General features: G+C 39.6%; 1 protein-coding gene across 1 annotated transcript in view; it reads left to right on the top strand.

The window, feature by feature from the left end:
- Nucleotides 1-26462, top strand: part of LOC124615301 (NFX1-type zinc finger-containing protein 1-like) — a 268918-nt gene that overhangs the window by 43564 nt on the left and 198892 nt on the right. The window contains exons 2-3 of the mRNA XM_047143088.1: nucleotides 1663-5239; nucleotides 16316-16399. Coding sequence (XP_046999044.1) covers nucleotides 1699-5239; nucleotides 16316-16399 — 3625 coding nt within the window. The 5' untranslated portion in view covers nucleotides 1663-1698. The remainder of the gene's footprint in view (nucleotides 1-1662; nucleotides 5240-16315; nucleotides 16400-26462) is intronic.

Genomic DNA, 26462 nt, shown 5'->3' with positions numbered 1-26462 from the left:
AAAATATGATACCATATGACATAATGGAGTGAAAATAAGCAAAATATGCCAGTTTTTTTATATTTATATCTCCTATGTCTGACATCATTTGCATTGCAAACACAGACTTGTTTAGGCGCTTTAGCAGTTCGTTAGTATGTTGCTCCCAACTGAATTTATTATCAAGTTGTGATCCCAAGAATTTTTACTCTCAACCTCTCCTGTTTCCATGTCATCATATTTTATACACGCGCCAGAAGGAAATCTCTTGGAAGTTCTGAACTGCATATAGTGGGTCTTTTCAAAGTTTAATGGCAGTGAATTGACCATGAACCACTTATTAACGTCAGTAAAAATTTGATTAGCTGCCCTTTCTAAATTTATATTTGATTTACTATTTATTGCAATGTTTTTATCATCTGCAAATAAGACAAACTTGGCATCTGGTAATGTAATAGATGACAGGTCATTAATATACACAATAAACAGTAGTGGACCTAGTATGGAACCTGGGGGAACACCACATGTAATTTCTTTCCCAGTCAGATGATGTCTGATTGCCTACTGCTGAAGTGTTACGTAATGACACCTTTGTTTTCTATTAGTATGGTATGACTGAAACCATTTTGCAGTGCTACCAGTGACACCATAATATTGTAATTTACTTAAAAGAATGCTGTGATTCACACAGTCAAATGCCTATTAGTTTTGAGCACTCAAACTTCAGTGGCATATGCCTATGCCATAGCACGCAGAATACACACTTGAAAATTGGAATTATTTCCTGAAACATACCATGCAACATATAAATAAAAAGAGAATCATGAGTGCCAGCAGGGAAAGTTAATTATGATTAAATCTCTTATTATTATTATTATTAACCCTATGAATTACAGCCTCAATTTGCATTTAAGACGTAACAACCAGATCGCAAGTTTCCTGACTACAGTGTTGTAAAATTTTAGTTTCAATTATTTTTGTCTAGGGATAATATTTTACAATGATATTAGACACATCATCACATTTCAAGTTTTATATAGAATAAACAAAATTTCTTACAAATTCAACATTCATTCAGAAAAACAAAATTTTGTGAGTAATACTGATTACAGATAATCAACAGTAACCAGACAATGTAGGCACATCAAAAGAGAAAAAAAAGGTATATGTAATAATGATAAATACTAATAGCCTGCATTAATTTACATAACAATTTTGCAGATGTAAGAAGAGCAGATGTTATATGTGTATGTCTTACTGCAGTACAGCACTAAGACATTTATACAAACTGAAAAGCTGTGTTTAAACTCATACTTTCACTAAATGCACAATATCAGAATACACAATTTTCCACTTAGTCAGTCCACTCCCTTCTGTATTTTCAGCACTGCAGTTGGTCTTATTTTATTCCTTTCTCAGGAATTTAGTTTCTACTTGAAGCAGTGCAGTGTCTTACACCATTCCCAATTTTAATTTATTTTTGTTCTATAAAATTGCCCAAGTGTTTTCACGTTATGCCAACTTGCAGAGACAAGATGTTCTATCATGTTTCTTTTGAAAATTCTCAATTCCTTTATGCTCTTTATACCAAGTTGCAGCCTGTTATAAAATAAGTTTCATGATTTTCTAAAATCCCTGTTTGTCATTTTAAACTTTGCATTATTTTTTTCCCTTCTTTTTCAGGTGTTTGACTAAGAATTCTGGCACCAGTTTGCAAGAATGGGAAATAACAACACAAGACCCAGCTCAAATAGTGGACATACTGCACAATATAGTGTCCCCAGTAGCACACAAGTAAATAACAGTAGGCAATTTGGATCAGCTTTTCCACACACAACTCATTACGTTGTTTCAAACAGAACATCAGGAAATACTGTCTACAGTGCACAGAGTAGTGTTGCAGATACAATATCTAATACAAGAACAGGAACAGGACTAAATAAACCAGTAGCTGGTAAAACTCAGTCTTTTGAGCCAGACTTAAACCATCCTTACCAGAGACTGCAGTCAGAACTGGCAGAAGAAGCAAGAGTGCATCATGTCCACAACCAGCAAGAGCCGATGTCATCATTTAACAGAGACGCTGCAACTAAAGTAGTTAGTGACATCCCTGTAAAGAGCAGTCAGCATCTTGCAAAAGGCCCGTCTGATGGGTTCAATGAAACTTTATCCCGTCCTTTTCCTGCAGCTAAATTTGTGGGAGCACAAAGCTCAACACAAAACAGTCAAGTTCCCAAAGTTCAGAATGTTACAGGGAAGTCATTGACGGCAAACTTTGCACCTTCAGCACCTACTTTCAGTGAACTTCACTCAGAAGTTCCAATGGCACGTGTAATCCCTTCTGTTGTGATGGCCAACAAACAAAAGGAAGATTACCAGAAATCTATAAAAGAAAATTTTAACTGCTCATCTCGGGGACAGTTAGTGGGAGAAAATGGACAGTCTACCAAGATAAATGTGATTCAGCCACATTCTTCAGGGACAGGCAACATACTCAAGCAGAATGAGGGTATCCGGTCAAAAGACCTTGTAAAAGAACAAAGTGCAGATGTGTCAAAGACTGTTATTTCTGACCATGAATGGCAACAACGTATTAGTTCCCTCAGTTCAGAGCTTACTGAGAGCAGTCAGTCACAGAACAATAATTATAGTAGTGCAGAGAGTCGAGCAAGTCATGGTAGCCACAGTTCAAGAACGATAGTGGGAGACACAAGACAGGGTCAAAGTGGCAGTTATTTGAACAAGGGATTTTACAATGAAAACAAAGTAGGAAATTGTGACTTGAGGCAGAAGTGTGCCGAACCCAGATATTTCATTGGTTATCATCGGTTGCTTGAGTTTGTAGATGGAGATCCTGAAGAGGCAGTTATAGTTCTTGCAAATAAACACTCCGGATTTTATGAGCTGCTGAAAGACAACTTGAAACCAGATTGGTTGGTGTTGGTAGTGAAATTGCTTGCCAACATATGCAAGACTAATTTATCTGACAAGAAAGTTGCAGTTCTTTCCGAGACCTGTTCACTGGGCTTTCATGAGCAGCTGTCATTATATCTGTCTAGTTTATCGCCAAAGCAAAATGAAAGTGATAAACTTCATCTAAGAACTTTTATTTATAATTTAATAAAATTATATGCAACTGTAGTGGAATTAATTCCAAACACTGGTTGCGAGCTAGCGATGTTGGCTACAATTGATGCTGCCATTAAGACTTCAGCTCAGTATCTTGGAGCATCTTACACTGATGATATATTCAATAACCTTGTAGATTTGAAAAACCAAATCAAACTGTCTGGAGACAATGAGAGAAAAGGGCTGCAGAAAGAAATAAACCTAGCTGAGGAACTTTCTGCAACTAACTTCAGAGAACTGTGTGTTCTCCCAACAACAAGTGAGCTTACGAGCAATCGAGAACCATTCCTTCGAGCCATCTTAATGCAGGGAGCATATACAAATGCAGAGCATTACTTAGATGTCCATTTTAGGCTTCTGAAAGAAGATTTGATAAGGCCACTACGTGAAAACATTAACAGACCTTGGAAAGGCAAAACTCCAAGATTTAGAAATTTGAGACTGTACAGGAAAGTGTACTTCACACGGTGGACAATGGTAGGAGGTAAAATAGGCCATATAGTGAGCTTTGACCCCGATAATTATATGGAAAAGGCTAAACTGACCAGTTGTGGAATGCTGCGGAGTGATTCTCTTCTCTGTTTCTCAAATAATAATTTTAAAGATGTATTATTTGCAACTGTGATGTGTAATTACGATTTCATGTTAAAAAAAGGATACGTAGTTGTTTGCTGTTTAGATATGGAAGAAAGTAGAAATAATGAAATGTATAGCTCTCCTTATGTGATGATAGAATTGAAGTTAAACTTTAAGCCTTATTTCCATACACTTAAGGCCTTGCAGAAAATGCAAGTAAATGAATTTCCGATGCCACAGTATATTATCGATGTTGTGAACCAGAGAATGCCTCCAGAATATCTGTGGGATGCACAGAATGGGAGATCCAAACTACTGAAAATCGATGGAAAAGATGTTGTTGCCACAGATATTGAATCTTGGCCAAAGGCATCTCAACTTCAACTAGATGAGTCTCAATACAGCGCATTTCGAACAGCTCTGACAGAGAAATTTGTTCTCATTCAAGGACCACCTGGAACCGGCAAAAAGTTTTTAAGTCTTAAAATAATGAAAACCTTTCTTGAGAACAGACAAGCATGGAACTCCAAGAAAGCACCAATACTGGTTATTTGTCTTCGAGATCGTACCCTTGATCAGTTAATGGAAGGCTTCTTGAAGTTTACTCCAAATATAGTTCGCATTGGAGGGAAAACCATGAATGAACAGGTTACCCAATTAAACCTTGCAGAAAAACAAAAATTGATTAAAAGACGTGGTCCCAACTATCACGTATTCTGTCACTTGAGAAATAGTTTATCAGCTGTTGTTTCCTCATTTAAGAAACTGGAGCGTGACATAAATGCTATAGATAGCAATTGTGGTATTTTGTCCATCACATCACTTGAGTCGTGTATGTCAGAAGTACATGTTAACTCATTCAAAAACAATATTAATCAAGTAGACAATTCATTATTCCTTAAATGGCTAGAAGAAGGGATCTCTACTACCTCAGCTAATGAGACAGAAACACCAGCTTATATTGATTCCTTGGAAGAAACTGTCAGTGTCAGAAGCAACAACATAACGTGTGACATTACACTGCCTGATGAAACTGATGACGACTTAGGCCTAGAAGTGGATCTGAAAAAGTCAATTGAGCTTATAAATTTTGCTTTGGATTTCAAGGCCTCACAAGAAGCTATTGATGTATTAAGAGAGACCATAAGAAATATAAGGGAAAAATCAAGTGAAGAAGGTGTGTTCAATTCAGTGCAGAAATATGAGGAAGAGTTGAGAAGACTTACAGTTAAGTTGAAATATTTTCAGAACAGTCTGCTGGCAGATCAAAAGTTGAATGAGAAACTGGACCCATTGCATAATTTGTCAGATCTGTGGGCCATAGACTCAGCAGCTCGATGGTCTCTGTATAGGCAGTGGGTTTCAACACTGAAATGTAGACTGTTGGAAGAATTACAGCAATTAGCGTCAGATGTTATTTCGAAATCGAAGAAATTTGAGGAGTTTAAAGCAGTGGAAGATTATGAGCTACTCTTGAATTCAGACATTGTTGGCATAACTACAGCTGCAGCTGCCCAGTTTCAGCCTCTGCTGAAGAGACTGGAATGTAAAACAGGTAAGTGCCATATGGATGAGGCCAACAGTTGACGCCTATCTTTTAGATAAAAATGAGTATATGTAATTTGCTTGACACAGCGGTGAATAAAATGAAGGTCCTGTTATTTTTGTACAGTTAAATTTGTTGTGTCTGTAGCTTATGAGGTAGCTTAACACATCAAACATCTGCAAAATGAGTAAAATATTAGCACATTTGATTACAGTGGGTGTACAGGTCCCAGGAAAAATGTTGGAATTGTTTCACCTGGGAAAAAACCATAAATTTTTTAGAATTCCAGGAATTTTTAATTGTTTTAGTGATGTTGCCATTGGCTGACTACATTACACATCCTGTGCTCTCCATATCTGCTGCCATTGGCCAGAGAGATCACATGACATGAGCTACGATTGGTAGACAGAAGTGTATCACATAGCGCAGTATATAGATTTCAGAGGAACTTCGGAAGCTACCTTGCTGTATTTGGTGGAATTTGTATTTATACCTGCGTAATATGAAAATATGCAGTGTACGTGTTGCTGCGCATTAAAGATCTTTCCAAAACACATTGTTTTCTGCTGGGTTTTGTTTCCTAAAGTGCCGGGGAGTCCTATGCTGGTGTATGAAACCTTTACCATTCAAAGGATTGGTAAATTTTACCCGTTCCGAGGAAAAATATATTGTCACTTAAAATGGAAAAAAAATGTACTTTCACTTGGGGAAAACATATTTTCACCTGGGAGAAAGTGTATTTTTAACTGGGAAATACTAATTTATCCCCCCCCCCCCGTCCCTGCCTGCGTACACACCCTGAATACAGTATGTAAAAGTTAAGCATGAGAAATATAAAACTTTGGTAATGCCACGAGTCCTTCAGTAGTGCTGCGATAGTTCAATTTGTGAACTGTTCGTCGTACAAACTGGTTTACTTGCTAGCAGTTATAAGATACAATTCCTGGCTAGCAGTTGAGATTAAGTGTTGTGCTATATCAGTGTATTCTCACTGTAAGTGTAATCGGCCGAAAGGTACATCTTTTGGATATAGCCAGAAAATTGTAGGTCTCTCACTGAGGTTGACTCTGTCTGGGTTATGACTGATGGACTGCTAAGAGCCTGTGCAAGAATTGGTCCAGAACTCTGGTGGAGTGAACTGCCGACTTTTCGGATTGCACCACCCTATATAGTCAAAGCGTGGAGGCATTCATGCAGATCCAGTTCTGCACGTGTGACACGGTGGAGGAAATAGGTCCCTTTCATGGAAGACTTCTGGTGTCCCCTGTCCTGCTGTCTGTTGCCGTCGTCGACACAGTTTAGGGAGCCAACACCGTGTTTGTATCCAAACCTGTGATGCTTCAGTGTTCGAGGGGTTGCCGATCTCTTTACGTGAATGGCAGGTACATGGCAAAATCTTTGGCAGGATTACAAAAATCATGAGAACAGAATTTAGTTTGGTACATGGCGAAGTTATCATTGGAAACTGAGGGGTTAAAAGGGTTGCAGCAGTGCGTTGCGGGAAGCATCCTGAGCGGGCATAGTGCAATAGGTGGTCAGAAACGAAAAGCAACGTGTTTTCCCTCAAGTATAAACTATGAAATTTGGACGTTGAGTCTTGAAAGTGTGAACAAATCGCCTGGCTTCACCTTTCAATTGTGGAGAGGACAGCATCGCACGTATATATTCAGTTCCATTTTGTAGACAAAATTGCTGAAACACCAACAAAGAAAACTGCGGACCATTGTCTCAAACAATTGTTGGAGGCATAACTTCGAAACAAAAGACAGAAGTGGGTGCTTTGGTAGTGCTAGTGCAATCCATTGATAATCGATGGGAGAAACTTACAGCGCTTGTGAATGAAATTGATCAGTTTGAAGACAAGAAGCCTCTGTTAAATCAAATTCCAGAACACTTCCCATAAGTAAGTGAGACAGCGTGTCCATGTTTACTTGTTGTGCTTTAGAGCGATAAAGACTGTTAGTTGGAACGAAGTGATGATCATCATTGCAGCTTCTGTGCAGTACGATCAGGCACATCTTTTATTGGATGAGAAGAGCAGCCAGTGGCTTATGATCAGTGAAGAGAGAGAAATTTCTACAATGCAGGTATTTGGTGACATATTGTATGATGGCTAAAGCTTCATTTTCCAGCTGACTGTGGGGCTTGTTCAACGTCTCCGACATAAATGTGTAGGGCATGCAGTTTTTCCAACCTTGTGAGATAAAACTACCCCTAGTCCAATTACTGATGCATTAACTGCAAGCACAACTTGTGTTCGCAGGTTAAAAGTGACTCGATGTGGCATCTAAGCAGTGCATTTTTCAAGTTTTGAAATAAATTTCTGCTTCTTTAGTCTGTTAGAAAGAAACACTTTTACTTTGGAAGCAATACAAAACAGCAGCTGTTTGTGCTGTGTTCGAAATTAACATAATGACCACATGTCAGGGGAGACTTACATGACTGGATGGTAAGTCTCCCCTGACCCGCAGTACTGTGGGACTTTCTCGAAATCTACCTCTTTTCCTAGACCTCTCCAGTCCTTTTCCTTCACCCATCTTCCTTCCCCTTCAACCCTTCTGCCTGATGAAGGAGCCACTGGCTCCGAAGTTTGCCTAAATTATAACCTTCTTTTATGTGTGTGTTCTGCTGCCATTTGGTGAGTAGATTTTTTTTATCTATCCAATTAACAATGACTTTGCTGGAAATCTATCTGTACTTGATAAAACATCAAGTGATGGTGAAGGCTTAACTTTGTATTTATGGGGAAAAAGGTGACAAAATGCTGGAAGGCTATGATATTTTAAATATTGGAGAGAAAGTTGTGATGAAATTGGCAAACTAGGTTTTACAGGTATATTATTTACATGGAAAGATACTTCACATCCACCGAGCTTTTAGTCTGCTTCATTCTGAGTGAGTTTGTTAGGCAGTTGGAAAGATACAACTAACAAGAATTTCAGCAGAGATTAAGCTCCAACCTGACAATAAAATGAGAATCAACAGGCTGTGGTGCACCTGTGAGGAGTCCATAGGAGGAGACAGACAGATTTCTGTTGACAGATAGTACTGTGACAGACTAGCAAAGGGTGGTCAATGAAAGAAATGGATTGCACTAACACTAGCACTACCAAAGCACCCACTTCTGTCTTTTGTTTCAATTTTTATCTCTGTGGATTCAATTTTCTTGTCAACTGTAAGAAATATACCACCTCCATTTCCCATTAGCCTATCATTTCAGTACAAGTTCAGATTTACCCCAAAAATCTGATTGCCACAAATTTCAGTTTACTTAGTATTATGTGCGCTCACTGCTTTTTAGGGACACTTCGAACACTGGCATGTTGTTGCAAATACTATGGTAGTTGATCACTTGGTTTTTAATACTTTTGTCTGTAAAAAAAAAGGGAGGGGGAAGGTGGCATTTCTTCAGATTTTACACTAATAGTTCCTGGTCTCTACAGCTGATCCGATCAAAAGTTGCCCATCTAAATAGCCCTTGAATGCACTCCACACGCTGTCAGCTATCAGAGTAATCTGGGTCGCATCATTTGATGTGTAGGTGTACCCAGCCCCTATAGCAGGATCCTAGCTTGTCACAGAACATTAGAAGTCTCTAGTTCAAACCTTCCACTGGACTCCAACCCAGGGGACCTCAATCAATTCTGAGAACAATGCTGCAGATTGTGAGTTCCGTTAAAACCCAGTGAGGGAGGTTGGTGTTCGCAGTTATCTCTGACAGTTGATGGAATGATAGAAATATTATCTTGCACCATAGAGGAGAAATATGACCTTGCATCGTAGAGGACAGGCAATATGTGTGGTTTCACACTGTTACCCAGTAGCTGCCAGACTACCCTGTTAAAGATGTTGGATGAGGTCTCCAGACATAAGCACTGAAGGCATTACATAATTCTTCCCTTTCATTGCTGTCATTCCCTGAAGGATCCCATTATCCACCTTACGTTTGAACTCACAGTGATTAAGAGACACTCACTCTTTTGAATTAGCCTTCCCTTAACATGGTATACAGTAGCTTTCTGACAGTTGAAGTATATCTCAACAGTTTGGTTTCAGTTTCACTTGAGGACAGTACCATGAAGTTGATGGTTAAGTGATGAGTGTAAAAGCTCGATTTCTCTGTAGAGCCACTATACCTACCATTGACACAGCACACATAGTAAGTGAATAACAGTATTAAATTCTGTATATTTTTCCCATGTGGAATGTTTCCCTCTATTATATTCACAGTATTAAATTCTGTAGAGGAAACAAGCTCAACAGGACAGGTTAGTGCTGGGAGTACCTTTGGTATCTGTTGTGCATGTTTATCAGCAGCCGTTCCAAAACACTACAGCTTCCGATCACATGTCAGCACACAGAGGGATAACAAATAACTCATTCTGTGCATAACATCCACAGTGGTGCTGCTTTGTGGCTGGTGTAATGTGTTACAGAATAATAAATAACTTCAAACCAAGTATAATGCTTTTAATTTTGGAGTTTGTTGTGGTACAAAGAATACCAATTTCCTCTAAAAACTAAAGTGATGTACATCCAACAAAGATATTTCTGTTAGGATAAGAGAAAATTCTGTAATAAAATTTGCAAATTCTCTTAAAGTGCCTGGATCATTGTCCCTCCCTGAAGTTATGATCGTCAACAAACTCTACAATAGAGGAAACTAATGATAAATGCAGACAATGTAATCTCCTGTTGAAAGGGAAATCTAAATGTAACACTTTATGACAGTTACAATGTACATGACAGTAACAGTAACTCGCAAATGGCGATTTACTGCAAAATGTAAATATGGCATTCGTAAATTCTGAGGTTTTTTTATGAGGGTAATACTGTCGAAATTATGCAAAGCACAGATACAATTAACATGAAAAGATGGTTTAATTTTGATGTGATTTGTAGGATCTAGGTTTTGAAAGTGACATTTATATGATACATACGATACTACTGAGACACAAAAGAAGACTAGAAGTCATCTTATATGCGATATATTAGCTGGTTTTGTGAAACCTGCATATGCCGCAGGTGCAGTTTACGGAAGGAGTATCAATTGAATTTTCAGTCACATCGTATAGGGAAATGCACTCTCTAATCTCTGCAGTCAACTTCTTCTATCTCCCTAATGAAGGAACCTGATGTTCCAAATTTTAGGAGAGTCATGTTCTATTTTAATTGTAGCTATCAACTCGTGTATAATCTGTATCTCATGAAAGTAAGTTCTGGGCAGAGATTGTTGCCAGGTTGTTATGTTTGTATGCAACTGGTTGTGTGCATTTTTTTCATACAGTAATCAAAATATCTCCATTATTCTAACATAAATGTGTCAGAAGATAGAGTGTGCCTTATTTGACTTGCCCTCATGATGTAACTTACCAAACGAAAGCGTTGGCATGTTGATATATAAGATGATGTAACTTACCAATTACCAAACGAAAGTGTTGGCATGTTGATAGACACACACACACACACACACACACACACACACACACACACACACACACAAAATTCAAGCTTTCACAACCCACGGTTGCTTCATCAGGAGAGAGGGAAGGAGAGGGAAAGACGGAAGGATGTGGGTTTTAAGGGAGAGGGTAAGGAGTCATTCCAATCCCGGGAGCGGAAAGACTTACCTTAGGGGGAAAAAAGGACGGGTATACACTCGCACACACACACACACACACACACACACACACACATCCATCCGCACATATACAGACACAAGCAGACATTTGTAAAGGCAAAGAGTTTGGGCAGAGATGTCAGTGGAGGCGGAAGTGCAGAGGCAAAGATGTTGTGGAATGACAGGTGAGGTATGAGCGACGGCAACTTCAAATTAGCGGAGGTTGAGGCCTGGTGGGTAACGGGAAGAGAGGATATACTGAAGGGCAAGTTCCCATCTCCGGAGTATATCCTCTCTTCCCGTTACCCACCAGGCCTCAACCTCCGCTAATTTCAAGTTGCCGTCGCTCATACCTCACCTGTCATTCCACAACATCTTTGCCTCTGTACTTCCACCTCGACTGACATCTCTGCCCAAACTCTTTGTCTTTACAAATGTCTGCCTGTATCTGTATATGTGCGGATGGGTGTGTGTGTGTGTGTGTGTGTGTGTGTGTGTGTGTGTGTGTGTGTGAATGTGTGTGCGAGTGTATACCTGTCCTTTTTTCTCCCTAAGGTAAGTCTTTCTGCTCCCAGGATTGGAATGACTCCTTACCCTCTCCCTTAAAACCCACATCCTTTCGTCTTTCCCTCTCCTTCCCTCTTTCCTGATGAAGCAACCTTGGGTTGCGAAAGCTTGAATTTTGTGTGTGTGTTTGTGTTTATTTGTGTGTCTATCAACATACCAACACTTTCGTTTGGTAACTTACATCATCTTGAAGCTGTAACTTAACAAACGAAAGTGTTGGTATGTTGATAGAGACAATAAAAAGCAGACAAACACACACACAAATATCAAGCAAAAAGGACAGGTATACACTCGCACAGACACACACATCCATCTGCACATATGCAGACACAGGTAGACACATGTAAATGCAAAGAGGTTGGGCAGAGATGTCAGTCGAGGTGGAAGTACAGAGGCAAAGATGATGTTGAATGACAGGTGAGGTACGAGCGGCAGCAACTTGAAATTAGCGGAGGTTGAGGCCTGGTGGGTAACGGGAAGAAAGAATATATTGAAGGGCAAGTTCCCATCTCCGGAGTTCTGGTAGGTTGGTTTCAGTGGGAAGTATCCAGATAACCCGGACGGTGTAACACTGTGCCAAGATGTGTTGGCCATGCACCAAGGCATGTTCAGCCACAGAGTGATCCTCATTACTAACAAACACAGTCTGCCTGTGTCCGTTCATGTGACTGGACAGTTTGTTGCTGGTAATTCCCACATAGAAGGCGTCACAGTGTAGGCATGTCAGTTGGTAAATCATGTGGATGCTTTCACACGTGGCTCTGCCTTTGATCGTATACATTTTTCGGGTTACAGGACTGGAGTAGGTGGTGGTGGGAGGGTGCATGGGACAGGTCTTAAACCGGGGGCGGTTACAAGGGTAGGAGCCAGAGGGTAGGGAAGGTGGTTTGGGGATGTCATAGGGATGAACCAAGAGGTTACGAAGGTTAGCTGGAAGGCGGAAAGACACTCTTGGTGGAGTGGGGAGGATTTCATGAAGGATGGATCTCATTTCAGGGCAGGATTTGAGGAAGTCGTATCCCTGCTGGAGAGCCACATTCAGAGTCTGATCCAGTCCCGGTAAGTATCCTGTCACAAGTGGGGCACTTTTGGGGTTCAGTCCCGGAAAGTATCCTGTCACAAGTGGGGCACTTTTGGGGTTCTTCTGTGGGAGGTTCCGGGTTTGAGGGGATGAGGAAGTGGCTCTAGCTATTTGCTTCTGTACCAGGTCGGGAGGATAGTTGCAGGATGCGAAAGCTGTTTTCAGGTTATTGGTGTAATGGTTCAGGGATTCAAGACTGGAGCAGATTTGTTTGGCACGAAGACCTAAGCTGTAGGGAAGCGACCGTTTGATATGGAATGGGTGGCAGCTGTCAAAATGGAGGTACTGTTGCTTGGTAGTGGGTTTGATGTGGACGGATGTGTGAAGCTGGCCATAGGGCAGATGGGGGTCAACGACGAGGAAAGTGGCATGAGATTTGGAGTAGGACCAGGTGAATCTGATGGAACCAAAGGAGTTGAGGTTGGAGAGAAAATTCTGGATTTCTTTACTGCGAGCCCAGATCATGAAGATGTCGTCAATAAATCTGTACCAAACTTTGTGTTGGCAGGGTTGGGTAACCAAGAAGGCTTCCTCTAAGAGACCCATAAATAGGTTGGCATGCGAGGGGGCCATCCTGGTACCCATATCTGTTCCCTTTAATTGTTGGTATGTCTGGCCTTCAAAAGTGAAGAAGTTGTGGGTTAGGATGAAGCTGGCTAAGGTAATGAGGAATGAGGTTTTAGGTAGGGTAGCAGGTGATCGGCGTGAAAGGAAGTGCTCCATCGCAGCGAGGCCCTAGACGTGCGGAATATTTGTGTATAAGGAAGTGGCATCAATGGTTACAAGGATGGTTTCCAGGGGTTTAACAGATTGGGTAAGGATTCCAGGCGTTCGAGAAAGTGGTTGGTGTCTTTGATGAAGGATGGGAGACGGCATGTAATTGGTTGAAGATGTTGATCTACGTAGGCAGAGATACGTTCTGTGGGGGTCTGGTAACCAGCTACAATGGGGCACCCGGGATGTTTGGGTTTGTGAATTTTAGGAAGTAGGTAGAAGGTAGGGGTGCGGGGTGTCGGTGGGGTCAGGAGGTTGATGGAGTCAGGTGAAAAGTTTTGTAGGGGCCTAAGGTTCTGAGGATTCCTTGAAGCTCCATCTGGACATCAGGAATGGGATTACCTGGGCAAATATTGTTTGTAGTGTTGTCTGAAAGCTGACGCAGACCCTCAGCCACATACTCCCGATGATCAAGTACCACAGTCGTGGAACCCTTGTCAGCCAGAAGAATGACGATGGATCGGTCAGCCTTCAGATCACGGATAGCATGGGCTTCAGCAGTGGTGATGTTGGGAGTAGGATTAAGGTTTTTCAAGAAGCATTGAGAGGCAAGGCTGGAAGTGATAAATTTCTGGAACGTTTGGAGAGGGTGATTTTGAGGAAGAGGAGGTGGGTCCCGCTGTGACAGAGGACGGAACTGTTCCAGGCAGGTTTCAATTTGAATAGTGTCTTGGGGAGTTGGATCATTAGGAGTAGGATTAGGATTATTTTTCTTCGTGGCAAAGTTATATTTCCAGCAGAGAGTAAGAGTGTAGGACAGTAAACCTTTGACGAGGGCTGTTTGGTTGAATCTGGGAGTAGGGCTGAAGGTGAGGCCTTTGGATAGGATAGAGGTTTCAGATTGGGAGAGAGGTTTGGAGGAAAGGTTAACTACTGAATTGGGGTGTTGTGGTTCCAGATTGTGTTGATTAGAATTTTGAGGTTTTGGGGGGAGTGGAGCTGGAAGTAGGAGATTGAGTAGATGGGAGAGACTTGGCCTGTGTGCAATGAGAGGAGGTTGAGGTTTGTTGGAAAGGTTGTGAAGGGTAAGTGAGTTGCCTATCCGGAGGTGGGAAACCAGAAGATTGGATAGTTTTTTGAGGTGGAGGGTGGCATGCTGTTCTAATTTGCGGTTGACCTGTAGGAGGATGCTCTGAACAGCCGGTGTGGATGTGGGAGAGGAAAGACTGAAGACTTTTATTAAAGATAGGAGTTGACGGGTGTGTTCATTGGCTGAGTTGATTTGTAGGTGAAGGATTAGGCGGGTGAGGGCTATGGATTGTTCAGTTTGGAACTGATATAGGGACGGATGGAAAGAAGGGATACAGCCAGAGATAGGAACTTTAAGTGTGAGGCCTTTGGGGGTAATGCCAAATGTGAGACAAGCCTGAGTAAATAAAGTATGGGAGCGTAATCTGGAAGCTTAGGTCTTCGTGGCATATGAATCAGCTCCAGTCCTGAATCCCTGAACCGTGGCATATGAATCTGCTCCAGTCCTGAATCGCTGAACCATTACACCAATAACCTGAAAACAGCTTTCGCATCCTGCAACTACCCTCCCGACCTGGTACAGAAGCAAATAGCTAGAGCCACTTTCTCATCCCCTCAAACCCGGAACCTCCCGCAGAAGAACCCCAAAAGTGCCCCACTTGTGACAGGATACTTTCCGGGACTGGATCAGACTCTGTATGTGGCTCTCCAGCAGGGATACGACTTCCTCAAGTCCTGCCTTGAAGTGAGATCCATCCTTCATGAAATCCTCCCCACTCCACTAAGAGTGTCTTTCCGCCTTCCACCTAACCTTCGTAACCTCATGGTTCATCCCTATGAAATCCCCAAACCACCTTCCCTACCCTCTGGCTCCTGCCCTTGTAACTGCCCCCCGGTGTAAGACCTGTCCCATGCACCCTCCCACCACCACCTACCCCAGTCCTGTAACCTGAAAGGTGTACACAATCAAAGGCAGAGCCACGTGTGAAAGCACTGACGTGGTTTACCAACTGACATGCCTACACTGTGAAGCCTTCTATGTGGGAATTACCAGCAACAAACTGTCCATTCGCATGAACGGACACAGGCAGACAGTGTTTGTTGGTAATGAGGATCACTCTGTGGCTGAACATGCCTTGGTGCACGGCCATCACATCTTGGCACAGTGTTACACCGTGCCCCCACGTGGGAAAAATATATCTAGAAACAAAGATGATGTAACTTACCAAATGAAAGTGTTGGTATGTTGATAGACACACAAACAAACACAAACACACACAGAAAATTCAAGCTTTCACAACCCACGGTTGCTTCATCGGGAAGGAGAGGGAAAGACGAAAATATGTGGGTTTTAAGGGAGAGGGTAAGGAGTCATTCCAATCCCGGGATCAGAAAGACTTACCTTAGGAGGAAAAAAGGACAGGTATACACTCTCTCTCTCTCTCTCTCTCTCTCTCTCTCTCTCTCTCTCTCTCGCTCGCGCCCCCCCCCCCCCCCCCCCCCCCACACACACACACACACACACACACACACACCCATCTGCACATATACAGACAGAATCAGACTTTAGTATTACTTGCAATATTGTGCTCCATGCTCAAAGTTTGTAAAATTTTGAATGCCCAGATGCCCTCCCTCACAATAAATGGTGGTTGAAAATTTGTAAAACTAATGAAAAGCCAAGAGATTCCACAAACATTCCATTAGGGGGAGTTTTATGTAGGACAAAATGATAGTTTGTACAGGATATAATTGATTGTTCATCTTTATTGAGCAAATTCTTATTAAAATGCTGATACTTCTCATAAAGCGTAGGACTGTATACTATGAAATTACATTGTACTTTTGATGTGTCTCCTGTACTGTAATCGTGTTACTAGCAAATGTGAAACAAATAATTTGCAGTTCATTAACATATTTATTGAACTTCATTCTCATTTTAGAGTAAAAATACAGCAACTGATTGATGCAGATGGTTTTGTCATGGTAGTTTTGTCTGGATTTTTAGATTAGACGTGTAATTTCTGTTGCAGTCATTGTGAGGTGTGATTTATTACTTAACCTTTGTTCGCAGCTATTGTAGAAGAAGCAAATGAAATACTGGAATCACAAATTGCAGTTTTTCTTACAAGTCATTGTCAACATCTCATCATGATAGGTATGTCAATTACATATATATATATATATATATATATATATATGTCTGCTTGTGTCTGTATGTGTGGATGGATATGTGCGTGTGTGCGAGTGTATACCTGTCCTTTTTTCCCCCTAAGGTAAGTCTTTCCGCTCCCGGGATTGGAATGACTCCTTACCCTCTCTCTTAAAACCCACTTCCTTTCGTCTTCCCCTCTCCTTCCCTCTTTCCTGATGAGGCAACAGTTTGTTGCGAAAGCTTGAATTTTGTGTGTGTGTGTTTGTGTTTGTTTGTGTGTCTATCGACCTGCCAGCGCTTTTGTTCGGTAAGTCACCTCATCTTTGTTTTTTATATATATATATATATATATATATATATATATATATATATATATATATATATATATATATAATTTAAATTATAGTGAAGTATTTATACTTTTTTGTTTGTCATTAATCAGTGTATTAGCACTGGAGTCGGGGCACATTTTTTGAGTTACTCAGGTAACTCAGATTGTCTTGAAAGAAAAATGTATTGGTTTCAAGAAAAGTGAAATTAGCTTGTTTCATCAGGACATAGGGACTTGAAATAGTAAGACAGATGAGCGTCTGGAATTTGTAGATGAGTGGAAAATTCAGAAATTGTTGATTTTTGTGTTCTTTTCTGAACGCACCGTGGGGAAAGATAAGTTAAATATTGGGTATTATATACCAGGAACATTTTCGTGTAGAGTTAACCAGAAAAAAGGATTTGCAACATGTGTAAAAGTTAAACAATACATCCCTTGTAATTGTAGCAGTTCCCCACTAGGCAATTTTTCAGCTGTTTATAAGAAAAGATGCTTTATTTAGTTACTTGTTGGGCAAGAAGAAACTGTTAGTACTTCGTGGAGATTTCAATTTAGAATTCCTAAAAGATTGTGATACAAAAAATTAAATGGAATCATTATTTGGTTGCTTCAGTCTGGGTTCAGTAGTAAATTTTCCAACTTGCTCACAGCAAGGTAGCAGGACCTTGATTGATAATTTGTTTTTTATAAACAGTGCACTGGCAGAAAAAATTAATGTGTACTGAATTGTTAATGGACTGTCTGATCATTATGCGCAATTAGTAAACAATTTAGCACCTTAGAGCCCTGAGGCATGTTAGTACAAAACTGTGAGGGTTAATAATGAGAACAGGGTTAAGTGTTTTAACAATAAGTTAAGACATAGTTTGGGATGAGGCATGTGTAGAAAAAGATGCTAATGTGAAATTGTGTATGCCATAGGGTCAGTCCACATAAAATCGCCTAATTTTGGAGCATTTTCCTGCTCAACCATCACACAGTTTTATGAAATTTTATGTGAACGTTTGCACACATCCCAAACAAACGTTAACGTTTAATATTCGTGACAGTAATACTGGCCTAGATAGTAATTTGTTTGACTTCGTACGCAATACTGCGCAGAGCAAGCATGAATTTCTGGTGTATTTGAGCTGTTACATCTCGTACGAAATTTTGTTGAAAGAAATGAAATTTGCCATGTTGTACAACTTTATGTACTGTCTCAAGAATAATAATAAAAATAATTGTACAAGTGATATTCATCCAGAAAATTTTAGGCAAAATCACCCGAAAAGTATGGTGTGCAAAAAAGTGTCAAAGTTTGGCTGGTATATCTCAGGGACTACAGGTATGACGAATGTGGTACTTGATATGTTGTCACCTAATAACAGGAGACACTCTGATATAAAGTTTCATTTGTGTACCACTTTCCAATACTGAATTTATTAAGTGCAAAGTTTAAGATTTGTAAAAAGGTCAAAAACACAGTATTTTTGACCCAATTTTGTAAAACCCAGTGTTCTAATAATTCTCCAAACTGGATTCATTAGGAAGACCATGGTTTGAACCACAAAACAAAGTATGTTTGGTTATCCAAATGCTAGATAATTTGAATCAAAGTTGGATGCGAAAATGATGTTACGTGGCCATTACGTTGCTTGTATGTATGATGATGAATTGAGTGTTGGCAACATTATTGACATATCAGTGGAACAGAATGATACTCTGACGAAATTTATGCATCTTCAAGGCCCAGATTTTTCGTTTTATTGGCTTGAAAGACAGAAAGCTTGTTGGTTACCAGAACCCCACCTCATTTCCATGGTCTCTTTGCTTTCAATATCGTCATCCCGCCGACAGCATCAATTTCCAGAAAATGTACTGCAGAAAGTGCCTCAAAAGTTTCGAAAAATGTAAGCTGAAATATTGATAAGTTTAAAACCAAAATCGATATTACTTGCTTTCCATTTATGAGAGATAATAGCAAATGGCATTGTAAGGAGACAGGTACTACCACAAGGCTTTGGAACCTAAATTAAGAAACAAAATTACGGATGTGGGAAACAGGCTGAGGAAATCAACTGACGGCTGGTATTGCGTGACCCTTTGGTGATGGGGTTGCCACATCATGTTCTCGAACGGATAGTTACAGTGTCACCATGGACCAACACAATATCGTGTGCTATTACTTCTCCATTTGAAAATAGAAACAACATGCAAATAAACACAGACAATAGGTTGATGCATTGTAGCCTGTTGCTGTGGTCTAATCCCCCATATTTGCTCATCATTTTCAGGTATTGTTGGTGCCCATTGGAAAATCAAACACGCTTTTCTGAATGCTTAAAAAATACCCCTTTCAACTACGATTAGTTTGAAATTGATTATGGAAATCAAATTCTCAAAAAGCAAGTTGAATGTGATCTATTTTTGTAATTTTTACGGAAATCAAGTTTCAATTGATTTTGTAGAAATTTGGAAAGCAGTATGTGAATGATATTTTTTACAGTGGGAAATGTCGGTACATTGTTGTGTCCCAAGTTTTGTCTTTATCATGCCTTTTAATCAATGAGGTATAATAAGCCAAAGTTAAGACTTAATTTGCAGTGCATTTTTTCTTGTAACTTTGCCTCAATGTGAGTTGCAGTGTAGCCATTGTCAAAAATAAATTAAACCCACTGTTCTGGAGGGGTGGGGTGTCCTTAAAACACGTTGTTTCAATTGAAACTGGTTTTTGAAGCTTTAGTAGAAAATGGTAGTTATAAAAGGAGTGTCAAATTCACCCAATTTTCACCAGTTCACAAAAATCATCTTTTTGATGAATTTGTAGTTTTTTGCAAAATACTAGGTGAATGAAATTCTGTATTCCACGTCATTATGCTACCAATCTATTGCGTATTAAGTTTTGTGATCAGAAGGCATTTACTCTATGAGATATAAAGAGTCAAATTTTATATTGATTTGTGCTGTGATTTTCGCACCCAACTTTTATTCCGAGTGTCTAGCATTGTTAGCCTGTAATGGATAATCAAATACACTTTGATTTGTAGTTCAAACAATGGTCTTTCTAATGAGTCCAGTTTGGAGAGTTTAATAAAATTTTTTTTTTTTTTGCAAAATCAGGTTAAAATGCCACATTTTTGACCTTTCTACAAAATGTTTTAAGTTTGCACTGGATTTATTCAATATTGGAAAGTGGTACATAAATGAAACTTTATATTAGAGAACCTTGTGTTGTTAGATTAGTATAGGCCAGGTTTCACCTTTGTCATACTTTCAATTCCTGAGATATAAGCCAAACTTTGACACTTTTTTGGGCAATTTGGCCTAAAATTTGCTTGCTGAATATCGCTTTTCATTATTAGTCTTAAGAGAACAAAAAAATTGTACAAGATGGCCAAATTTCATTTTTTCAACAGAATATTGCCTGAGATATAACAGCTCAAATTTGCCAGAAATTCATGCTTGCTCTGTGCGAATGCATGGATGGAGTCAAACAAATGACTATTTCTTGTCTGGTATTGTTGCGAAAAACATCAAACTTTAGCAGCGTTACTTGTGGAGATGTGCAAATCTTCACATAAAATATCAGTAAAATCTGAGATGGTTGAGTGGGATGGTCTAGATGAGCTGACATGGAATGTCAATATTTGAAAGTAGCGTTCCTGAAAACGTGAGTGAAAGGATGAGCACTGTTATTTATACAATGAGAACCACTGGTGCCGTTTGAGTCTGGCAGGCTGCTTGAATTTGCACGTTCTGTGGCATGATTGGCTAACGTCAAACCTAATTAACTTGGAAATGTCACAAGTCTAGGATTTTTTTACTTAAAATTATTTCTCAGCCATACCTACCCTGCAATGTTCTTACAATCTTTTCAGACTGTTTCTGACTACCCTATAAAACGGCCAAAATAAGCCAGGATCTGACATTGCTTGCATTCTACTAAAAATACTGTAATATTTTATCGAAAGTCATTAAAATGTCCAGAAATATGTGTGTCCTGACAGAAAGTAATAATGTGGATAATAAGAATGTAACTGTGGGATGTTAAAACTGGAGACAGGACAACCACTATACATGATACCACAACAGTGAAACTACATGACATTGTTGTGACTGATAATTCACAAGTTGCAAATATTTTTAACAAGCACTTCCTGAATGTACCAGCAAAAGTAGTTCAGTTGAAGAAGCAAGAGAATATATTAAAATGTCATTTCATAAAATTTAGGCAACTATTTGAAGTAGCATCAGTATCCTTCACTGAAATTGATAGAATTATAAAAAATTCTAGAAAAATGCAAGCTCATATGGAGTTGATGAAATTTCAAACAAAATTCAGGAAAATTGTTCTAACATAATAAGTAATATCCATAGTGATATATATAATGCATCACTGGCACGGGGAATTTTTCCAGACATCACAATATGCTCTTGATAAAACTATTTATAAGAAAGGTGACAAGACACACAAAAATAACTATTATTGAATTTCCGTAATGGCATCATTTTCCTAAATGTTCAAAAAACTAATACACTTGAGTACTTTCACATTTAAGTGGAAACAATGTACATACCATATCTCACTTGGAATTTCATAAGGATTGCTTGTCTGACAGCACTATGTACACACTCACCAAACTTTACAAGCGGTAAATAATATAGTATCACAGTTGGCATTTTTTTATCTTTCCAATGTGTTTGAAAGCATAGATCACATTACTCCTTTAGAAAAATTTATGTTTGAGGGAATTGATGGCTTTACACATAAGTAATGAGTTTGAACCATACTGAGCAAACACATTGCACAAAACTGTGCTTAACAATTCAGACAGTGTTGGAAGAATAGAAAATTTTAGTGACTGGAGAGAAACCACAAAGGGAGACCCATAGTGTTCAATTTTGAGTCCTCTTCTATTTCCTTATTTATGTGAAATACATTCCACTTAACATTCATCAAGCAGAATTGATACTTTTTGCAGATGATACTAGTATTATAGTAAATCCCATTAGAGAGAAAGCAGCAGAAGGGTTTGTGAAAGATGTTTTACAAAGAGTCACAACTGGGTCTGTAAAAATGCCTCCCTCAAAATTGTGAGAAATTGCACTATATTTAGTTCCCTACAAAAAATAAAGTCTTGCCAACAAATGAAGCAGCATATGAACAGGAACCAATATACAGGGTAGAGTGCTCCAAAGTTTTGTATGCTCATATTGATGAAAACTTAAAGTGGAAAGATCATGTTACTGAGCTGTTCTAACAATTTATGTTCAGTTACTTTTGCTCTTTGTATAATTGCTAGCCTTGAAAATGCATGGATCAAACTCCTGACACATTTTGCATATTTCCACTTAATACAGAAAGAAAGTATTGCACAAAAGTGAGCTGCAAGATTAATATATAACATTCACTTTGGTCATCAAGTAGGTATCTCTTAAAGGAGTTAGGCACAACCAAAGTACATGCACTCATGTTAAGAAAGAACAGAATACCTCGAACGTCTAGACATAGGACTTTCATATTCAAAGGATATGTACAGTGGTATGTTCTGCAGAAATAATTAGCATTCAGTCACCTCGGTTCAGCATGTGTCCCGTTGCCTAGCAGGCAAAGGATCTGCCATGGGCCCTGATAACTTGTTCCATCCGTGATGGAATCAACAAGTATAAGACGTAAATGGCATTCTGTTGTATAGACATCCATGTTGCATTCATGTGGTTCAAAAGTTCATCTGTGATCATTGGCTTTGGGGGTAGAGCACTGCACCCATCATTTCACCATGTTGTTGTTGTTGTGGTCTTCAGTCCTGAGACTGGTTTGATGCAGCTCTCCATGCTACTCTATCCTGTGCAAGCCTTTTCATCTCCCAGTACCTACTGCAACCTACATCCTTCTGGATCTGCTTAGTGTATTCATCTCTTGGTCTCCCTCTACGATTTTTACCCTCCACGCTGCCCTCAAATACTAAATTGGTGATCCCTTGATGCCTCAGAACATGTCCTACCAACCGATCCCTTCTTCTGGTCAAGTTGTGCCACAAACTTCTCTTCTCCCCAATCCTATTCAATACTTCATTAGTTATGTGATCTACCCATCTAATCTTTAGCATTCTTCTGTAGCACCACATTTCTAAAGCTTCTATTCTCTTCTTGTCCAAACTATTTATCGTCCATGTTTCACTTCCATACATGGCTACACTCCATACGAATACTTTCAGAAATGACTTCCCGACACTTAAATCAATACTGTATGTTAACAAATTTCTCTTCTTCAGAAACGCTTTCCTTGCCATTGCCAACCTACATTTTATATCCTCTCTACTTCGACCATCATCAGTTATTTTGCTCCCCAAATAGCAAAACTCCTTTACTACTTTAAGTGCCTCATTTCCTAATCTAATTCCCTCAGCATCACCTGACTTAATTAGACTACATTCCATTATCCTTGTTTTGCTTTTGTTGATGTTCATCTTGTATCCTCCTTTCAAGACACTGTCCACTCCATTCAACTGCTCTTCCAAGTCCTTTGCTGTCTCTGACAGAATTACAATGTCATCGGCGAACCTCAAAGTTTTTACTTCTTCTCCATGAATTTTAATACCTACTCCGAGTTTTTCTTTTGTTTCCTTTACTGCTTGCTCAATATACAGATTGGACAACATCGGGGAGAGGCTACAACCCTGTATTACTCCCTTCCCAACCACTGCTTCCCTTTCATGTCCCTCGACTCTTATAACTGCCATCTGGTTTCTGTACAAATTGTAAATAGCCTTTCGCTCCCTGTATTTTACTCCTGCCACCTTTAGAATTTGAAAGAGAGTATTCCACTCAACATTGTCAAAAGCTTTCTCTAAGTCTACAAATGCTAGAAACGTAGGTTTGCCTTTCCTTAATCTTTCTTCTAAGATAAGTCGTAAGGTCAGTATTGCCTCACGTGTTCCAGTGTTTCTACGGAATCCAAACTGATCTTCCCCGAGGTTGGCTTCTACTAGTTTTTCCATTCGTCTGTAAAGAATTTGTGTTAGTATTTTGCAGCTGTGACTTATTAAACTGATAGTTTGGTAATTTTCACATCTGTCAACACCTGCTTTCTTCGGGATTGGAATTATTATATTCTTCTTGAAGTCTGAGGGTGTTTCGCCTGTTTCATACATCTTGCTCACCAGATGGTAGAGTTTTGTCAGGACTGGCTCTTCCAAGGCCGTCAGTAGTTCCAATGGAATGTTGTCTACTCCGGGGGCCTTGTTTCGACTGAGGTCTTTCAGTGTTCTGTCAAACTCTTCTCGCAGTATCATATCTCCCATTTCATCTTCATCTACATCCTCTTCCATTTCCATAATATTGTCCTCAAGTACATCACCCTTGTATAGACCCTCTATACACTCCTTCCACCTTTCTGCTTTCCCTTCTTTGCTTAGAACTGGGTTTCCATCTGAGCTCTTGATATTCATACAAGTCGTTCTCTTATCTCCAAAGGTCTCTTTAATTTTCCTGTAGGCAGTATCTATCTTACCCCTAGTGAGATAGGCCTCTACATCCTTACATTTGTTCTGTAGCCATCCCTGCTTAGCCATTTTGCACTTCCTGTCGATCTCATTTTTGAGACGTTTGTATTCCTTTTTGCCTGCTTCATTTACTGCATTTCACCATATCCCACACATTTCCAGTTGGTGACAAGTATGGTGATCTGGGGACCAGGGCAAAAGGCTGACATCCTGTGACACCAAAAAGGCAAGTGTTCATGCAACAGTATGTGGTCATGCATTGTCTTGCTGAAAATGGCATCTGGGTTTTTGTGCAGAAAGGTTATGGCTGTGTGCTGCAGGATGTCATTTAGGTAGGTCACACTGGTCACAGTGCCCTGGAAACAAACCATTTGTGATTTGTGGTTGTACCCAGTAGCACCCCACACAATAAGGCCTTGAATTGGCACTTGCGTGAATGCGGCCATCCTATTCATACAAACAGAATCTGGATTCGTCTAAAAACTTCCTGATGCCATTCCTGTCCCCAGTGACATTGTTCCATACACCATTGCCGTTTAGCATGTTTCTGCACATATGTCAAAGGTAGGCAAAGAAGTGGATGACGCACACATAACCTGTGTGTGATAAATGGCGATGGACTGTCAATCCTGATAATGTGTGGTGTGTTACGCTGTTCCATTGTTGATCCAGATCTGAGGAGGACACAGACCTGTCATGCAATGCCATTTGGATGAGGTTTCAATCTTCTCAGGGGTTGGCCTGGGTGAAGTGACATGAACCATCTCTTGATGTTCTGTAGCCTTCCGTGAACCATTCTACACATGCCCTTTGCACTACCGAAACAGTTCATCCCATACGAGCAGCAATTTCCTGGAGGGATGCATCACATTCTCTGATGCCAATAATGCACCCTCTTTCAAACTCACTGAATGGATGGTACAGTTAGCGCATATGTCTGCTCAAGTCACACAGATCCACTGCCTTCTGTTTATAGTTGCAAAGGGAGCTGCAGACACATTTTACTGGTTGGTGATGGTGCGCCACGATATCGATGTTGACTTTGAACTTGTGGGCTGCAATGGTTCAAGTGCTGATCTTTTCTGCAGAGCATACTAATGTACATGTGCTGTGAATAAGAATGTCCTATCTCTAGTCATTCAAGGTGATCTGTTTCTTTTTTTTTCCTCTGAAGATGAATGTGCATTCGCTAATGAAATTCATCATAAATAATCCATCACAATTTCAGAAGCATAGTTATGTCCATACCCTGAACACTAGAGGAAAAAATGATCTTTACTAGCTGTTATTGAAGCTGGCAGTAGCTCAGAAACTAGTTCAATAGGTGCAACAAAGATTTTCATCGTTTGCCAGATAATGTAAAATGACTGACTGTTAGAACAACAGGTTTTATATCTAGCCTAATATCATTGCTTATAGACAACTTCTTGTACTACATGGATGAATAAAGCAAAGTTTTCAAGTGTAGTGCACGAATAGGACTAAAAAAATATGTTCTTCAGTGTTAACAGTAATCATATACACATATCCTGTAAACTGGCCTGTTCCGTATCATTTCGAAAAGAGAATTGTTCAAATGATCTACGGAACGTGTAACAAATAAATTAAACAATTAACTGTGTGAGCTCAAAAGGCCAGCATTAGCGGCCTATCGAGAATCTACATTGTAAGTTCTCAGTTCTGTAGAATCTACTTCAGGAAATGTATACTAGATTTGTTATTCTTCTGCACACTTAACAATACCACTATAATTAAATCATTGAAAAATAAATGTACTCGTAGGCTAAATAATCTTTTGTTTTCTCACCAGGAACCTTTAATGCCTTGGACAACACATTTTAGTTAAGTATGTTTAGTAACATCAGGCATCCAGTTGTCCTATCATACATGGTTGGGAAATGTTCATATGATGTCATTTTGAATCTATTTGTTTAACCATTTCATTGACTGATTTGTTTTAATAATTCAAACATCTTTGATAGGAGACTCAACTACTCAGCATAAGATACAACAGAAATGATTAAAAGGATATACACATGTAACTCACAGGAAATGGTTTACTTGTCTCCTTATTAAAAAAATTTAAACAATAAACGACAGTTAATGAAAACGGAAAATTCGTGAAGTTAGCGTAAATGATTACAAAAGCACTACTCCTTGTAATATTCTTGGGTAGGAGCCAAGCAGTTATGATGGAATGGGTGACAAACTTCACTGAAAATTAAGTTTCATGGTAGTTTAGAGTAAA

This window comes from Schistocerca americana, chromosome 5 (assembly GCF_021461395.2).
Source record: "Schistocerca americana isolate TAMUIC-IGC-003095 chromosome 5, iqSchAmer2.1, whole genome shotgun sequence".
NCBI classification, from domain to species: domain Eukaryota; kingdom Metazoa; phylum Arthropoda; class Insecta; order Orthoptera; family Acrididae; genus Schistocerca; species Schistocerca americana.
Note: the sequence above shows the minus strand (reverse complement) of the source record. Positions and strands in the feature narration are given on the sequence as shown.